At 46.4% G+C, this 15,989-nt stretch overlaps 1 protein-coding gene across 1 annotated transcript in view; it reads right to left on the reverse strand.

Moving 5' to 3' along the window:
• The window catches only part of LOC115103501 (SRC kinase signaling inhibitor 1-like), a 93,127-nt gene that overhangs the window by 22,496 nt on the left and 54,642 nt on the right, over nucleotides 1-15,989 (reverse strand). Inside the window, 4 exon segments of the mRNA XM_065006730.1 lie at nucleotides 43-170; nucleotides 674-781; nucleotides 998-1,851; nucleotides 6,465-6,757. Coding sequence (XP_064862802.1) covers nucleotides 43-170; nucleotides 674-781; nucleotides 998-1,851; nucleotides 6,465-6,757 — 1,383 coding nt within the window.

The following is a 15,989-nucleotide window of genomic DNA, read 5'->3' on the forward strand; positions in this document are numbered from 1 at the left end:
CCTCAATCTAGTTTGAGCTACAACTTTAGGCGTGGTACTCACTTCCAGTGGCGGAGCCGTCGCTGTTGGATTCGGTCTTCTCGCTGGAAGAGAAAGGGAAGGGCCGTGAGAACTCCGAGCCCTGGTCCGGAGGGCAGCCCGCCATCATGCAGAGACGCAGTAGGCCGCATCTGAGGAGGGCCACAGGGCAAGGCAATTACAGTGCTAATTTTTACATTTAAGTCATTTAGCAGACGCTCTTATCCAGAGCGACTTACAAATTGGTGCATTCACCTTATGACCTCCAGTGGAACAGTAGTGCATCTAAATCTTTTCAGGGGGAGGGGGGGTGAGAGGGATTACTTTATCCTATCCTAGGTATTCCTATCCTAGGTACACCTGTACTATACTTACGCATGATGTACTTACACTACAGAGTGCTTTATACTGGCCACAGGGCAAGGTGACTATTACCAGCCAATTACAGTGCTAATGCCAACACCTGTACTATAATCATGTACAGTGCTACTATACTGTAATAATGTACTTGAACGTATTCTGGTCTATTAAACAACGATATAGCATCCTGAGACCAGTCATGTATTTCTGTGCTCGTCCTGTCATGGTCTACTGCTGTAGTAGCATATACATCTATGATTGGCTCTGTGTGTTTGGGCTCTTAAGGGGGTCTTACGTGGTGTCACTGTCGGGTGCTTTGGTCAGTACACTCTGAACCAGGCCTGTCAGACTGGCTATCTGTTTCTCCATGGCCTCCATACGGTCCAGACGGTCCGCACGGTCCCTGGAGAAAGCCAGCAGGTTAACACACGCTGGTCAGTTAGGTTCACTCACACACACACACACCAACATGGAAGCTCGTGCACCCACACATCCCACAGTAATGTCAAAATGTACCAGTACACACTAGAAAACACCTAGCGAAACACATACTGTATAGAGGAAGCATGAAATCTCAAACCACACACACACACACACACTCACACACTCACACACTCACCTGGACTCAGAAGTCTCTCCATGGAGTGGGGAGCTGTATCCGGGCGCAAACCTGCTCCCGTCCCCTCCCGGCCCGGCCTGCAGGGCCAGAGGGTCAGAGCTGGAGCTGGGCCTGGACTTGGGGCTCTCCACAAACACGGAAGAGGAGGCTGAGTCCTTGCGGAAGTTCTGCCTGACCGGGGAGGCTCGGCTGGGGGAGCTAGAGTACGAGTCCCCCCTGTCCCTCAGCTGCATATCAGGGATCTTCTGTGGGGAGGAGGGGGGCATGCGGAAGCCCATACCCAGTGTGGCTGAGGAGTAGGAGTCGGAGTAGAGGGGACCTCCAGGCTTGTACAGGGCGTCCTCCAGCTCCCCCTGCAGGGCGGCAGCAGAGTAGGTGCTGAGGGAGCGCACAGAGCCGCGGCGGTACAGCCCACCGGACACGGGGAAGCCAAAGGGGTCTCCAATGGCGGCCAGCGACTGTGTGGAGGCGATGCTGAGGCGGCCCTCGTGTACCAGGCTGTAGGGGTCGGCGTACAGCCCCTCCTTTACCAGCATAAGGTTCTTCCCAGAAACCTCCTCGTCGGGCTTGACGTCACGGCGCTCCAGGATGGCGCTAGGGGAGGAGGACAGGCCGGTGTTGTGGCCCCCGTGGTGGGAGTGCTGGGGCTGGTGCTGCTGGGGGTGCTGCTGGTGCTGGGAGTGTTGTTGGAGCTGGGGGTGACTGCCCGGCCCGGCAAAGGAGGGAGGCCGACCCCCACTGTAGGACAGACGGGAGCGGGCTGGGGAGCCGGAGGGGGGCGAGGCGGAGGAGGATGGCAGGGTGTTGAGGCGGCGGGTGGGGGAGGACTCTCGGGATGTGTACACCAGATCCCTCTGAAACGACATCAGGGGCGGGGGTGGAGGGTAGGTTACCATGGATACCAGTGGATGAAAACGCTGTGCTCCCCCTCTGTGCCAGACTGACAATCAGAGGATTGGAAATCACACTGACATTGGACAGTCTGTGGCAGCCTGGGCTCATCAACGCAATCATAGCATCTTTATACAAGCCAACATCAAATACCAGCACACAATCAACACATGTGATTCAAGTCTAGAGTAATGGATCTATCCAAGAGTACAGTGAGGCTTATGGGATATGGGATTACCTACATGTATTGACTGTCACCTTACAGTGTAATAACTAAGGCTGAAAATGAAAGAGCTTTAAAAGAGGGGCCCAGTCCAGCCTTACTGTTTCTTTCTTCTCCTTCCACTCATCCAGGAGAACCACCGAGCTGCATTTAACCAGCCCAACTAAACCCACCGGATTACAAAAAGCTGGTATTCATATCTGCACATATCCATTTCCTCTCTATTGAAGAGAAGCGAGAGAAAGCAGGAGACGAAACCACTCCTGGTTCATTAGAATGAATGTGAGGAATTTCCTCATCCACCACCGGTTCTTTCTTCTCTCCTCCACCGCTTGCCTGGGTGGTCAAAAACTTTTAAATTCTGCCTCGTTTTTTTTTACTGCATCTCCCACTTTTTCAATTCCTCTTTCTCTCATGTTAATGTTTTTCCTCAACCTACAGTAATTATCTCACTCTCCTGTTTGCCTTTCCTTAATCTACAGTAATTACCTGTCTCTCCTGTTGGTCTTTCCTCAATCTATAGTAATTACCTGTCTCTCCCGTTGGTCTTTCCTCAATCTACAGTAATTACCTGTCTCTCCCGTTGGTCTTTCCTCAATCTACAGTAATTACCTGTCTCTCCCGTTGGTCTTTCCTCAATCTACAGTAATTACCTGTCTCTCCCGTTGGTCTTTCCTCAATCTACAGTAATTACCTCTCTCTCCTGTTTATGTCTTTCCTCAACCTACAGTAATTATCTCTCCTGTTTATGTCTTTCCTCAACCGACAGTAATTATCTCTCCTGTTTATGTCTTTCCTCAACCTACAGTAATTACCTATCTCTCATGTTTATGTCTTTCCTCAACCTACAGTAATTATCTCTCCTGTTTATGTCTTTCCTCAACCTACAGTAATTACCTCTCCTGTTTATGTCTTTCCTCAACCTACAGTAATTACCTCTCTCTCCTGTTTATGTCTTTCCTCAATCTACAGTAATTACCTCTCCTGTTTGTCTTTCCTCAACCTACAGTAATTACCTCTCTCTCATGTTTGTCTTTCCTCAACCTACAGTAATTACCTATCTCTCATGTTTATGCCTTTCCTCAACCTACAGTAATTATCTCTCCTGTTTATGTCTTTCCTCAACCTACAGTAATTACCTCTCTCTCCTGTTTATGTCTTTCCTCAATCTACAGTAATTACCTCTCCTGTTTGTCTTTCCTCAACCTACAGTAATTACCTCTCTCTCCTGTTTGTCTTTCCTCAACCTACAGTAATGACCTCTCTCTCCTATTTATGTCTTTCCTCAATCTACAGTAATTACCTCTCTCTCCTGTTTGTCTTTCCTCAACCTACAGTAATTATCTCTCCTGTTTATGTCTTTCCTCAACCTACAGTAATTATCTCTCTCATGTTTATGTCTTTCCTCAACCTACAGTAATTACCTCTCTCTCATGTTTATGTCTTTCCTCAACCTACAGTAATTATCTCTCCTGTTTATGTCTTTCCTCAACCTACAGTAATTACCTCTCTCTCATGTTTATGTCTTTCTTCAACCTACAGTAATTACCTATCTCTCATGTTTATGTCTTTCCTCAACCTACAGTAATTATCTCTCCTGTTTATGTCTTTCCTCAACCTACAGTAATTACCTCTCTCTCATGTTTATGTCTTTCCTCAACCTACAGTAATTATCTATCCTGTTTATGTCTTTCCTCAACCTACAGTAATTATCTCTCATGTTTATGTCTTTCCTCAACCTACAGTAATTACCTCTCTCTCATGTTTATGTCTTTCTTCAACCTACAGTAATTACCTATCTCTCATGTTTATGTCTTTCCTCAACCTACAGTAATTATCTCTCCTGTTTATGTCTTTCCTCAACCTACAGTAATTACCTCTCTCTCATGTTTATGTCTTTCCTCAACCTACAGTAATTATCTCTCCTGTTTATGTCTTTCCTCAACCTACAGTAATTACCTATCTCTCATGTTTATGTCTTTCCTCAACCTACAGTAATTATCTCTCCTGTTTATGTCTTTCCTCAACCTACAGTAATTACCTATCTCTCATGTTTATGTCTTTCCTCAACCTACAATAATTATCTCTCCTGTTTATGTCTTTCCTCAACCTACAGTAATTACCTCTCCTGTTTATGTCTTTCCTCAACCTACAGTAATTACCTCTCCTGTTTATGTCTTTCCTCAACCTACAGTAATTACCTCTCTCTCCTGTTTATGTCTTTCCTCAATCTACAGTAATTACCTCTCCTGTTTGTCTTTCCTCAACCTACAGTAATTACCTCTCTCTCATGTTTGTCTTTCCTCAACCTACAGTAATTACCTCTCTCTCCTGTTTGTCTTTCCTCAACCTACAGTAATTATCTCTCCTGTTTATGTCTTTCCTCAACCTACAGTAATTATCTCTCTCTCATGTTTATGTCTTTCCTCAACCTACAGTAATTACCTCTCTCTCATGTTTATGTCTTTCCTCAACCTACAGTAATTATCTCTCCTGTTTATGTCTTTCCTCAACCTACAGTAATTACCTCTCTCTCATGTTTATGTCTTTCTTCAACCTACAGTAATTACCTATCTCTCATGTTTATGTCTTTCCTCAACCTACAGTAATTATCTCTCCTGTTTATGTCTTTCCTCAACCTACAGTAATTACCTCTCTCTCATGTTTATGTCTTTCCTCAACCTACAGTAATTATCTCTCCTGTTTATGTCTTTCCTCAACCTACAGTAATTATCTCTCATGTTTATGTCTTTCCTCAACCTACAGTAATTACCTCTCTCTCATGTTTATGTCTTTCTTCAACCTACAGTAATTACCTATCTCTCATGTTTATGTCTTTCCTCAACCTACAGTAATTATCTCTCCTGTTTATGTCTTTCCTCAACCTACAGTAATTACCTCTCTCTCATGTTTATGTCTTTCCTCAACCTACAGTAATTATCTCTCCTGTTTATGTCTTTCCTCAACCTACAGTAATTATCTCTCATGTTTATGTCTTTCCTCAACCTACAGTAATTACCCTTCTTTCCTGAAAATTGCAAGATTGTGTTATAATACTTTTATTGCATCAACTGGTTGTTTTATGCAACAGAATAGAGTATTCTTATAACTATTGTGTGTGTGTTCTACTGAGGATGGGCCTCTGGGAGATAACACTGACAGAGGAGATTTACGATGTCTTTGGGTGATAAAACCTAAAGAACATTCCAGAGCATGAGTTAACGTTTCTGTTCTATACCATACCAGAGAGAGATGGTTCCAGTTTGGAGTCGGAGGGCCAGACACTGGTCTATACAATGAAAACTGTTGACACAGCAGATACTGTCTGCTATGTATTATAGATATCTTTCATACAAATCTTAACTTTGTGACCCATTCTCTGCATCTGCTCGTCATGTAGGTCGAAAGGGGTGTATCTTGGCTATAAAATACCTTTTGTCTTGGGGCTCTCAACGAATCATCTGAGCATGAATCGTCGACCAGCCATGACCAGTCATCATTATCGTAGAGCACTCAATCGATTCACTTTATATGTGTGTGTTGTATTGACCTGCTCCCTTATTAATAAGTTAAAGATTTAGTTGAAGTATAACTCTGACTTGTGTGATAAGTTTCTCTCTCCTCATTTGATAGTAAAGAAATTAACCACCACAACGCACGCACGCACACACACACACACAGAGAGAGAGAATCCTGAATATTGCACCAGCCAGGCCGTTGAATGTTCTGGCTTTACCGCATCATCTACCCTCCTAGAAATAAGAACTCTCTATGATTTAATGGAATCTAGTTCATCTGGGATATTTTGGTGTTCCTCCATACACAATTTTAGTATGCCTGCACGCACACACGAAAACACACTCATCCGCACAGACAGAGACAGAGACCCACCCACCCACACATACACACACACTCTAATTATTTGCATAGGTAATGGCTGATTCATCCTCAATGTAGTGTGACTATTACAGATGGTAGGGACTGAAAACACAACAACTTCAAGGTTCCTTGAACTAAACCAAAACAGAGACATGCACAGGGGGTGAAACAAGCTCATCTCCCTGGGAAACATTGTTATTTAGTGTCCAGGCAGCATATGGTGCTCATGAAAATAAAAGTACTGCCCAGCTTGAGTATCTGGAGAAATAACCCATACGCCTCCACAATCCTGTCAAACGTACTGTTGCAACATAAACACAAAAGAGCTGTTGCACCTTCAAAGGTCAAAGCCCAATAGTAGTGTGACAGTATCAGTATAGTAGAATCCAGAGCCCTCCATCCACCTATCCCAGTATCAGACGTGCAGCCCAGCTCCACCCCCTCCCTCACCCTTCTCTCCCCTCCCTGTCTCACCCTCAGGTCCCCGTTGACCAGGTGTGTGGCGGGGTAGGAGGCGTAGATGGGCTCCTTGCGGTAGATCTTGATGATGCTGCGGTCCTGGATGTCCCGGATGTCCTCCAGCTCGTAGAAGACGTTGCGCGCCTCGTCCTTGATCAGGATGGCCGTGTTGGAGGACTTGAGCATCCCTGCCGTCAGCTTCTGGGGGAACATGTGCACGATGAGGGCATGCAGCGTGTCCAGGCTGCTCAGCTCGTGGGTGATGTGCACCCGCCGAGTCTCATCCCCAAACTGCAGGAACAGCACGCCTGGAGAAGGAGAGTGATGAAGAGAGAGAGGGGGAGAGAATTTATCGTATATTTTTAAGATATTTTCTGACTTCCTTTAACAGCTAGAGAGATTATGACAGTGGGAAAGGTAGAGAGAGGCTGGGTAAAAGGGCAGTAAGTAGGCCGGATTTAAACCTATGCCGACACTGTAGATGTGTTGACCACACGTGGCCACGGAGAGAGAATTTAAAGTCAAGGATGAAGGTGGCGCAGGAGATAATAGAACAATAGAGGAAGGGGTGATGAAAGTCAAAGGAAAAGGAGAGAGAAATAAAGGGAAGGTCTGGTTGATAAATAGAGGAGGAGGAGGTGGGAGTGAGAGAGTGCCACTGTCCTAAAGCACTGCCTAAACTCCTCTTCCAAAGGGCTCATCATCCGTCACTGTCACTGCTTTTACAGCGCTCTGTTTCTCCCTGCGTGCTTAGCATCGCCTACACCCACCAAATCAAATCAAATCCAATCAAATGTTATTTGTCACATACACATGGTTAGCAGATGTTAATGCGAGTGTAGCGAAATGCTTGTGCTTCTAGTTCCGACAATGCAGTAATAACCAACAAGTAATCTAACTAACAAATCCAAAACTACTGTCTTATACACAGTGTAAGGGGATAAAGAATATGTACATAAAGATATATGAATGAGTGATGGTACAGAGCAGCATAGGCAAGATACAGTAGATGGTATCGAGTACAGTATATACATATGAGATGAGTATGTAAACAAAGTGGCATAGTTAAAGTGGGATGCAGTCGATGCAGTCGACTGCAGTCGATGATATAGAGTACAGTATATACGTATGCATATGAGATGAATAATGTAGGGTATGTAACATTATATTAGGTAGCATTGTTTAAAGTGACTAGTGATATATTTTACATAATTTCCCATCAATTCCCATTATTAAAGTGGCTGGAGTTGAGTCAGTGTCAGTGTGTTGGCAGCAGCCACTCAATGTTAGTGGTGGCTGTTTAACAGTCTGATGGCCTTGAGATAGAAGCTGTTTTTCAGTCTCTCGGTCCCAGCTTTGATGCACCTGTACTGACCTCGCCTTCTGGATGATAGCGGGGTGAACAGGCAGTGGCTCGGGTGGTTGTTGTCCTTGATGATCTTTATGGCCTTCCTGTAACATCGGGTGGTGTAGGTGTCCTGGAGGGCAGGTAGTTTGCCCCCGGTGATGCGTTGTGCAGACCTCACTACCCTTTGGAGAGCCTTACGGTTGTGGGCGGAGCAGTTGTCGTACCAGGCGGTGATACAGCCCGCCAGGATGCTCTCGATTGTGCATCTGTAGAAGTTTGTGAGTGCTTTTGGTGACAAGCCGAATTTCTTCAGCCTCCTGAGGTTGAAGAGGCGCTGCTGCGCCTTCTTCACGATGCTGTCTGTGTGAGTGGACCAATTCAGTTTGTCTGTGATGTGTATGCCGAGGAACTTAAAACTTACTACCCTCTCCACTACTGTTCCATCAATGTGGATAGGGGGGTGTTCCCTCTGCTGTTTCCCGAAGTCCACAATCATCTCCTTAGTTTTGTTGACGTTGAGTGTGAGGTTATTTTCCTGACACCACACTCTGAGGGCCCTCACCTCCTCCCTGTAGGCCGTCTCATCGTTGTTGGTAATCAAGCCTACCACTGTTGTGTCGTCCGCAAACTTGATGATTGAGTTGGAGGCGTGCGTGGCCACGCAGTCGTGGGTGAACAGGGAGTACAGGAGAGGGCTCAGAACTCACCCTTGTGGGGCCCCAGTGTTGAGGATCAGCGGGGTGGAGATGTTGTTGCCTACCCTCACCACCTGGGGGCGGCCCGTCAGGAAGTCCAGTACCCAGTTGCACAGGGCGGGGTCGAGACCCAGGGTCTCGAGCTTGATGACGAGCTTGGAGGGTACTATGGTGTTGAATGCCGAGCTGTAGTCGATGAACAGCATTCTCACATAGGTATTCCTCTTGTCCAGATGGGTTAGGGCAGTGTGCAGTGTGGTTGAGATTGCATCGTCTGTGGACCTATTTGGGCGGTAAGCAAATTGGAGTGGGTCTAGGGTGTCAGGTAGGGTGGAGGTGATATGGTCCTTGACTAGTCTCTCAAAGCACTTCATGATGACGGAAGTGAGTGCTACGGGGCGGTAGTCGTTTAGCTCAGTTACTTTAGCTTTCTTGGGAACAGGAACAATAGTGGCCCTCTTGAAGCATGTGGGAACAGCAGACTGGTATAGGGATTGATTGAATATGTCTGTAAACACACCGGCCAGCTGGTCTGCGCATGCTCTGTGTTTATATAACCAATGTTTATAAGTCTGATCCATCCACACTGTAAAGCTGTCCCAACGATGAGTTCACAATTATTTTACTGTAGTCCACACTGTAAAACTGTCCCCAACGATGAGTTCACACTTATTTGACTGTAGTCCACACTGTAAAGCTGTCCCAACGATGAGTTCACTTATTTTACTGTAGTCCACAGAACTTCCGCACTCAGCTCCACAGGTAGTATCACATTTTCATTTCATTTCATTACAGTACAACGGTTTGATTTGTTTGATCGTAGCTAGCTACATAGCTAGCTACATAGCCGTCTTTGTATCAAAGATAATTGTGTAGTCTAGAGCGATATTCTAGGTTAGCTAGCCAGCTATTGTCGTTCTTTTAACGCAACGTAACGTAATCAACACTGCTAGCTAGCCAGCTAGCCCCCGAATAGCAGCACTGTAGACACTATTACACTCAACGGAACGACTTGATTAATGTAGTGTCAACAACGCAGCCACTGCCAGCTAGCCTACAAAGTCAACAACGCAGCCACTGCCAGCTAGCCTACTTCAGCAGTACTGTATCATTTTAATCATTCTAGTCAATAAGATTCTTGCTACGTAAGCTTAACTTTCTGAACATTCGAGACGTGTAGTCCACTTGTCATTCCAATCTCCTTTGCATTAGCGTAGCCTCTTCTGTAGCCTGTCAACTATGTGTCTGTCTATCCTTGTTCTCTCCTCTCTGCACAGACCATACAAACGCTCCACACCGCGTGGCCAGCGCCACCCTAATCTGGTGGTCCCAGCGCGCACGACCCACGTGGAGTTCCAGGTCTCCGGTAGCCTCTGGAACTGCCGATCTGCGGCCAACAAGGCAGAGTTCATCTCAGCCTATGCCTCCCTCCAGTCCCTCGACTTCTTGGCACTGACGGAAACATGGATCACCACAGATAACACTGCTACTCCTACTGCTCTCTCTTCGTCCGCCCACGTGTTCTCGCACACCCCGAGAGCTTCTGGTCAGCGGGGTGGTGGCACCGGGATCCTCATCTCTCCCAAGTGGTCATTCTCTCTTTCTCCCCTTACCCATCTGTCTATCGCCTCCTTTGAATTCCATGCTGTCACAGTTACCAGCTTCCGTCAGGAGTACCTGGACACTCTGTACAGATATGCCAAGTTCCAGTACGAGTGTGGAAACTACTCTGGGGCTGCCGAGTACCTCTACTTCTTCCGTGTCCTGGTAAGTCTAGTACCCCTTATTTCAGCGTACTCTTATGAAATATCAAACTGGCGACCTTGGGTACTAGATGTTCACAGCAAGCGAACTGTGATCTGTGATCTAGAGACATTTTTTTTTTTATATATTACAGATTTGTACCCTTGAAACTTCATCTGTAGTTTTTGGAATAATAACTGGACCACTGACAAATGGACACTATTGGGCAGTGCTATATATTAGCAAGCTCTTTAAGGGCAAATAGACGATGATTGAAGCTTCATTAAGAAGTATTAGTTTCTCAGGAACGACTCCCATTTTGTGCATTAATCACTTGTTCGTGTGATTTTTATTTTTTCCCCCGGCAGTGGACCGTGTCAAACGCCATAAATTATGAGCAGTATACATCCACTTAACATTGCATTTTTGGAATTACACAATGTTTCCGTTGATGTATACTTTTTTGGCTCGACTCGTGTTATGAAAAAAATTGAATTTCCTACTTCACTGCTCGGTTGTTTGGCCAGGTTCTTTAATTTTTCAAAGGGCTAGCAGGTGGAAGTGAACACCCTCAGTTAATTGCATGTGAAAAGCTGCCGTCATTCCTCATTCAATTCTCCACACGTCTTCAGTATTAGGATGAGTTGACGTTCAAGGACAAGGGTAGGATTTTTAATTTTTTTAACTGTGCCAAGTGTTCAGCAGCAGACTTCATAATCTTTCTTTAGTCCTCTCGCTGGGCGGGCTGCAGTGGACGACTTATTGATTTGATAACTCTGATAGCCAGAACTCCTTGTCGGGCTTATGAGTTACATAACATGTTCTGGTGGGCTTTGAAAAAGTGTGTACATGCCTACATACAATAGGCACACTCAAAAATAATCAACTGACTGAGAGAACAGGTTTACTAAACAAAGAACTGGCCTGCCAGTTAGGCTATACATCTACAAAGTCCACTCATTTAGGCCTATCTTGTTTGAATTAGGGATGTACATTTTTTTTGCCTACTAACTAACCCCGGTTAATTCGTTCCAAACAGTAGAATTGATGTGACCAACAGAAAATACGATGCTGTTTAAGTGACTCAACTCTCTTTTCACTCTAAATGCAAAGGTCACCTTTTCTAAATGCAAAGGTCTGAATTTTGCTTCAAGTGGCAACCAGCTGTCTGGGGAGCTGCTAGGTAATATTCCTCTCTAACTATACTTTATATGCGGTGCCAATTTAATTCCACTAAATTATGAAAATGAACCTATAGACCGAGCTTGACCTGTCAAATGTATTTTCGGTTAACATTGCTGGTTTTTAATGTTTTGCCGCTAATTCCATTGCGTTTCTCAACCTGTGTGGCTATACACAGTATTTCCTTTTTGTTGTTTTGGCTAACATACGAGAGTCCGTGGTGCATGGAGGAGGGATTAAATCATTTTCACCAGCAGTAAAATGCTTTGGAAATCAGATAATATCAAATAGGGTTGGGGCGGATAGTAATTACAGTTCACTGAAAGTACTGGCAGTATTCTTGTTACACATGCGTACATCTTATTTCCTCTAAACAAAGGGATCATTGCGCTGGTGTTTGTGGCTTCTCTCCCGCTGCCCTCAGAAATCAGTGAAAGATGAACTACACAGAGAATGGGAAAGGTGCAGTAGGACTGTGTGCACTGCTGTAAAGAGTTGGAAACCTCTTAGGCCAAGAGAGGTGGTAACCTGACTGAGAGGGGAGGCCAGAGGAGTGTTTTGTGTCACAATAGAGTGGTGTAACACTAGATAAGTCCTGGGAATGGACATCCTGTGACCTCAGTGGAAGGTGCCACCAGATCTTCAGTGCTGCCTTTGTTATTCTCTCTCCAGGACCAGTGGCACCTAAGGGCTACTCATTGTCTGAATGCTCGGCTGACCTTTTGCGCTATCGTTGACTTTAACGAGTTAAGTCGCCTAATGTTCTTCAGAAAGCCTTGGCGTCAAACCTAATTTCCAAACAAAAATAATCTGTTGGCCAATGAGGTTCATTTCTACTGTAGGAACCACCAGACCCAGTGTTGGTGCTTTTAGTCTGAGGTATGTTTTTATGGTCACACAGACCATCACTGCTATTACCTTGTGTTTCCCCTTTCAGAAGCCAATGTTGTTTTTTGTGAAGCTGTTTGCAAATTTGATGATCAAACTCGCCTACGTTTTTGGTGGTAGACACCATTTGGTGGTAGACACCATTGTTACTCCAAAGCCAGGGTTTACCATTTCGTCTCTACTATCAGTGTCCTGTAATTCCTTCAACCAAACGAGCACAACCAGTAAGTTTTCCAAGTCTTATTCAATTGTTTTATTTTTGGGGGGTTGCATCTGTCATTTGAGATCTGGGGTATAGCAAAGACTTGTGCCAAAGCCAGTCTCGAAAAATGCAAAGAATAAAATCAACACTTTACATGTTCATCAGAATGACAAATATTACAACCAACTTAGGATAGGATAAAGTAATCCTTCTCACCCCCCCCCCTTAAAAGATTTAGATGCACTATTGTAAAGTGGCTGTTCCACTGGATGTCATAAGGTGAACGCACCAATTTGTAAGTCGCTCTGGATAAGAGCGTCTGCTAAATGACTTAAATGTAAATGTAAATGTAAGCTTAACATCCTTATCATTTATCGCCCTCCAGGTTCCCTCGGAGAGTTCATCAATGAGCTTGATGCCTTGATAAGCTCCTTTCCTGAGGACGGCTCACCTCTCACAGTTCTGGGCGACTTTAACCTCCCCACGTCTACCTTTGACTCATTCCTCTCTGCCTCCTTCTTTCCACTCCTCTCCTCTTTTGACCTCACCCTCTCACCTTCCCCCTACTCACAAGGCAGGCAATACGCTCGACCTCATCTTTACTAGATGCTGTTCTTCCACTAACCTCATTGCAACTCCCTCCAAGTCTCCGACCACTACCTTGTATCCTTTTCCCTCTCGCTCTCATCCAACACTTCCCACACTGCCCCTACTGGATGGTATCGCGCCGTCCCAACCTTCGCTCTCTCTCCCCCGCTACTCTCTCCTCTTCCATCCTATCATCTCTTCCTCTGCTCAAACCTTCTCCAACCTATCTCCTGATTCTGCCTCCTCAACCCTCCTCTCCTCCCTTTCTGCATCCTTTGACTCTCTATGTCCCCTATCCTCCAGGCCGGCTCGGTCCTCCCCTCCCCGCTCCGTGGCTCGACGACTCATTGCGAGCTCACAGAACAGGGCTCCGGGCAGCCGAGCGGAAATGGAGGAAAACTCGCCTCCCTGCGGACCTGGCATCCTTTCACTCCCTCCTCTCTACATTTTCCTCTTCTGTCTCTGCTGCTAAAGCCACTTTCTACCACTCTAAATTCCAAGCATCTGCCTCTAACCCTAGGAAGCTCTTTGCCACCTTCTCCTCCCTCCTGAATCCTCCTCCCCCCCCTCCCTCTCTGCAGATGACTTCGTCAACCATTTTGAAAAGAAGGTCGACGATATCCGATCCTCGTTTGCTAAGTCAAACGACACCGCTGGTTCTGCTCACACTGCCCTACCCTGTGCTCTGACCTCTTTCTCCCTCTCTCTCCAGATGAAATCTCGCGTCTTGTGACGGCCGGCCGCCCAACAACCTGCCCGCTTGACCCTATCCCCTCCTCTCTTCTCCAGACCATTTCCGGAGACCTTCTCCCTTACCTCACCTCGCTCATCAACTCATCCCTGACCGCTGGCTACGTCCCTTCCGTCTTCAAGAGAGCGAGAGTTGCACCCCTTCTGAAAAAAACCTACACTCGATCCCTCCGATGTCAACAACTACAGACCAGTATCCCTTCTTTCTTTTCTCTCCAAAACTCTTGAACGTGCCGTCCTTGGCCAGCTCTCCCGCTATCTCTCTCAGAATGACCTTCTTGATCCAAATCAGTCAGGTTTCAAGACTAGTCATTCAACTGAGACTGCTCTTCTCTGTATCACGGAGGCGCTCCGCACTGCGAAAGCTAACTCTCTCTCCTCTGCTCTCATCCTTCTAGACCTATCGGCTGCCTTCGATACTGTGAACCATCAGATCCTCCTCTCCACCCTCTCCGAGTTGGGCATCTCCCGGCGCGGCCCACGCTTGGATTGCGTCCTACCTGACAGGTCGCTCCTACCAGGTGGCGTGGCGAGAATCTGTCTCCTCACCATGTGCTCTCACCACTGGTGTCCCCCAGGGCTCTGTTCTAGGCCCTCTCCTATTCTCGCTATACACCAAGTCACTTGGCTCTGTCATAACCTCACATGGTCTCTCCTATCATTGCTATGCAGACGACACACAATTAATCTTCTCCTTTCCCCCTTCTGATGACCAGGTGGCGAATCGCATCTCTGCATGTCTGGCAGACATATCAGTGTGGATGACGGATCACCACCTCAAGCTGAACCTCGGCAAGACGGGAGCTGCTCTTCCTCCCGGGGAAGGACTGCCCGTTCCATGATCTCGCCATCACGGTTGACAACTCCATTGTGTCCTCCTCCCAGAGCGCTAAGAACCTTTGCGTGATCCTGGACAACACCCTGTCGTTCTCAACTAACATCAAGGCGGTGGCCCGTTCCTGTAGGTTCATGCTCTACAACATCCGCAGAGTACGACCCTGCCTCACACAGGAAGCGGCGCAGGTCCTAATCCAGGCACTTGTCATCTCCCGTCTGGATTACTGTAACTCGCTGTTGGCTGGGCTCCCTGCCTGTGCCATTAAACCCCTACAACTCATCCAGAACGCCGCAGCCCGTCTGGTGTTCAACCTTCCCAAGTTCTCTCACGCACCCCGCTCCTCCGCTCTCTCCACTGGCTTCCAGTTGAAGCTCGCATCCGCTACAAGACCATGGTGCTTGCCTACGGAGCTGTGAGGGGAACGGCACCTCAGTACCTCCAGGCTCTGATCAGGCCCTACACCCAAACAAGGGCACTGCGTTCATCCACCTCTGGCCTGCTCGCCTCCCTACCACTGAGGAAGTACAGTTCCCGCTCAGCCCAGTCAAAACTGTTCGCTGCTCTGGCCCCCCAATGGTGGAACAAACTCCCTCACGACGCCAGGACAGCGGAGTCAATCACCACCTTCCGGAGACACCTGAAACCCCACCTCTTTAAGGAATACCTCGGATAGGATAAAGTAATCCTTCTCACCCCCCTTAAAAGATTTAGATGCACTATTGTAAAGTGGCTGTTCCACTGGATGTCATAAGGTGAATGCACCAATTTGTAAGTCGCTCTGGATAAGAGCGTCTGCTAAATGACTTAAATGTAAATGTAAATGTAAAGCTGTCCCAACAATGAGTTCACTCTTATAATACTGTAGTACACATTGTAAAGCTATCCCAACGACGAGTTCACACTTATTTTACTGTAGTCCACACTGTAAAGCTGTCCCAATGATGAGTTCACACTTATTATACTGTAGTCCACATTGTAAAGCTGTCCCAACAATGAGTTCACTCTTCTAATACTGTAGTTCACAGTGTAAAGCTGTCCCAACGATGAGTTCACTCTTATAATACTGTAGTACACAGTGTAAAGCTGTCCCAACGATGAGTTGACACTTATTTTCCTGTAGTCCACACTGTAAAGCTGTCCCAATGATGAGTTCACACTTATTATACTGTAGTCCACACTGTAAAGCTGTCCCAATGCTGAATTCACTCTTATAATACTGTAGTCCACACGGTAAAGCTGTCCCAACAATGAGTTCACTCTTATAATACTGTATTACACAGTGTAAAGCTGTCCCAACGATGAGTTC

This window comes from Oncorhynchus nerka, linkage group LG21, assembly GCF_034236695.1.
Source record: "Oncorhynchus nerka isolate Pitt River linkage group LG21, Oner_Uvic_2.0, whole genome shotgun sequence".
Lineage (NCBI taxonomy): Eukaryota > Metazoa > Chordata > Actinopteri > Salmoniformes > Salmonidae > Oncorhynchus > Oncorhynchus nerka.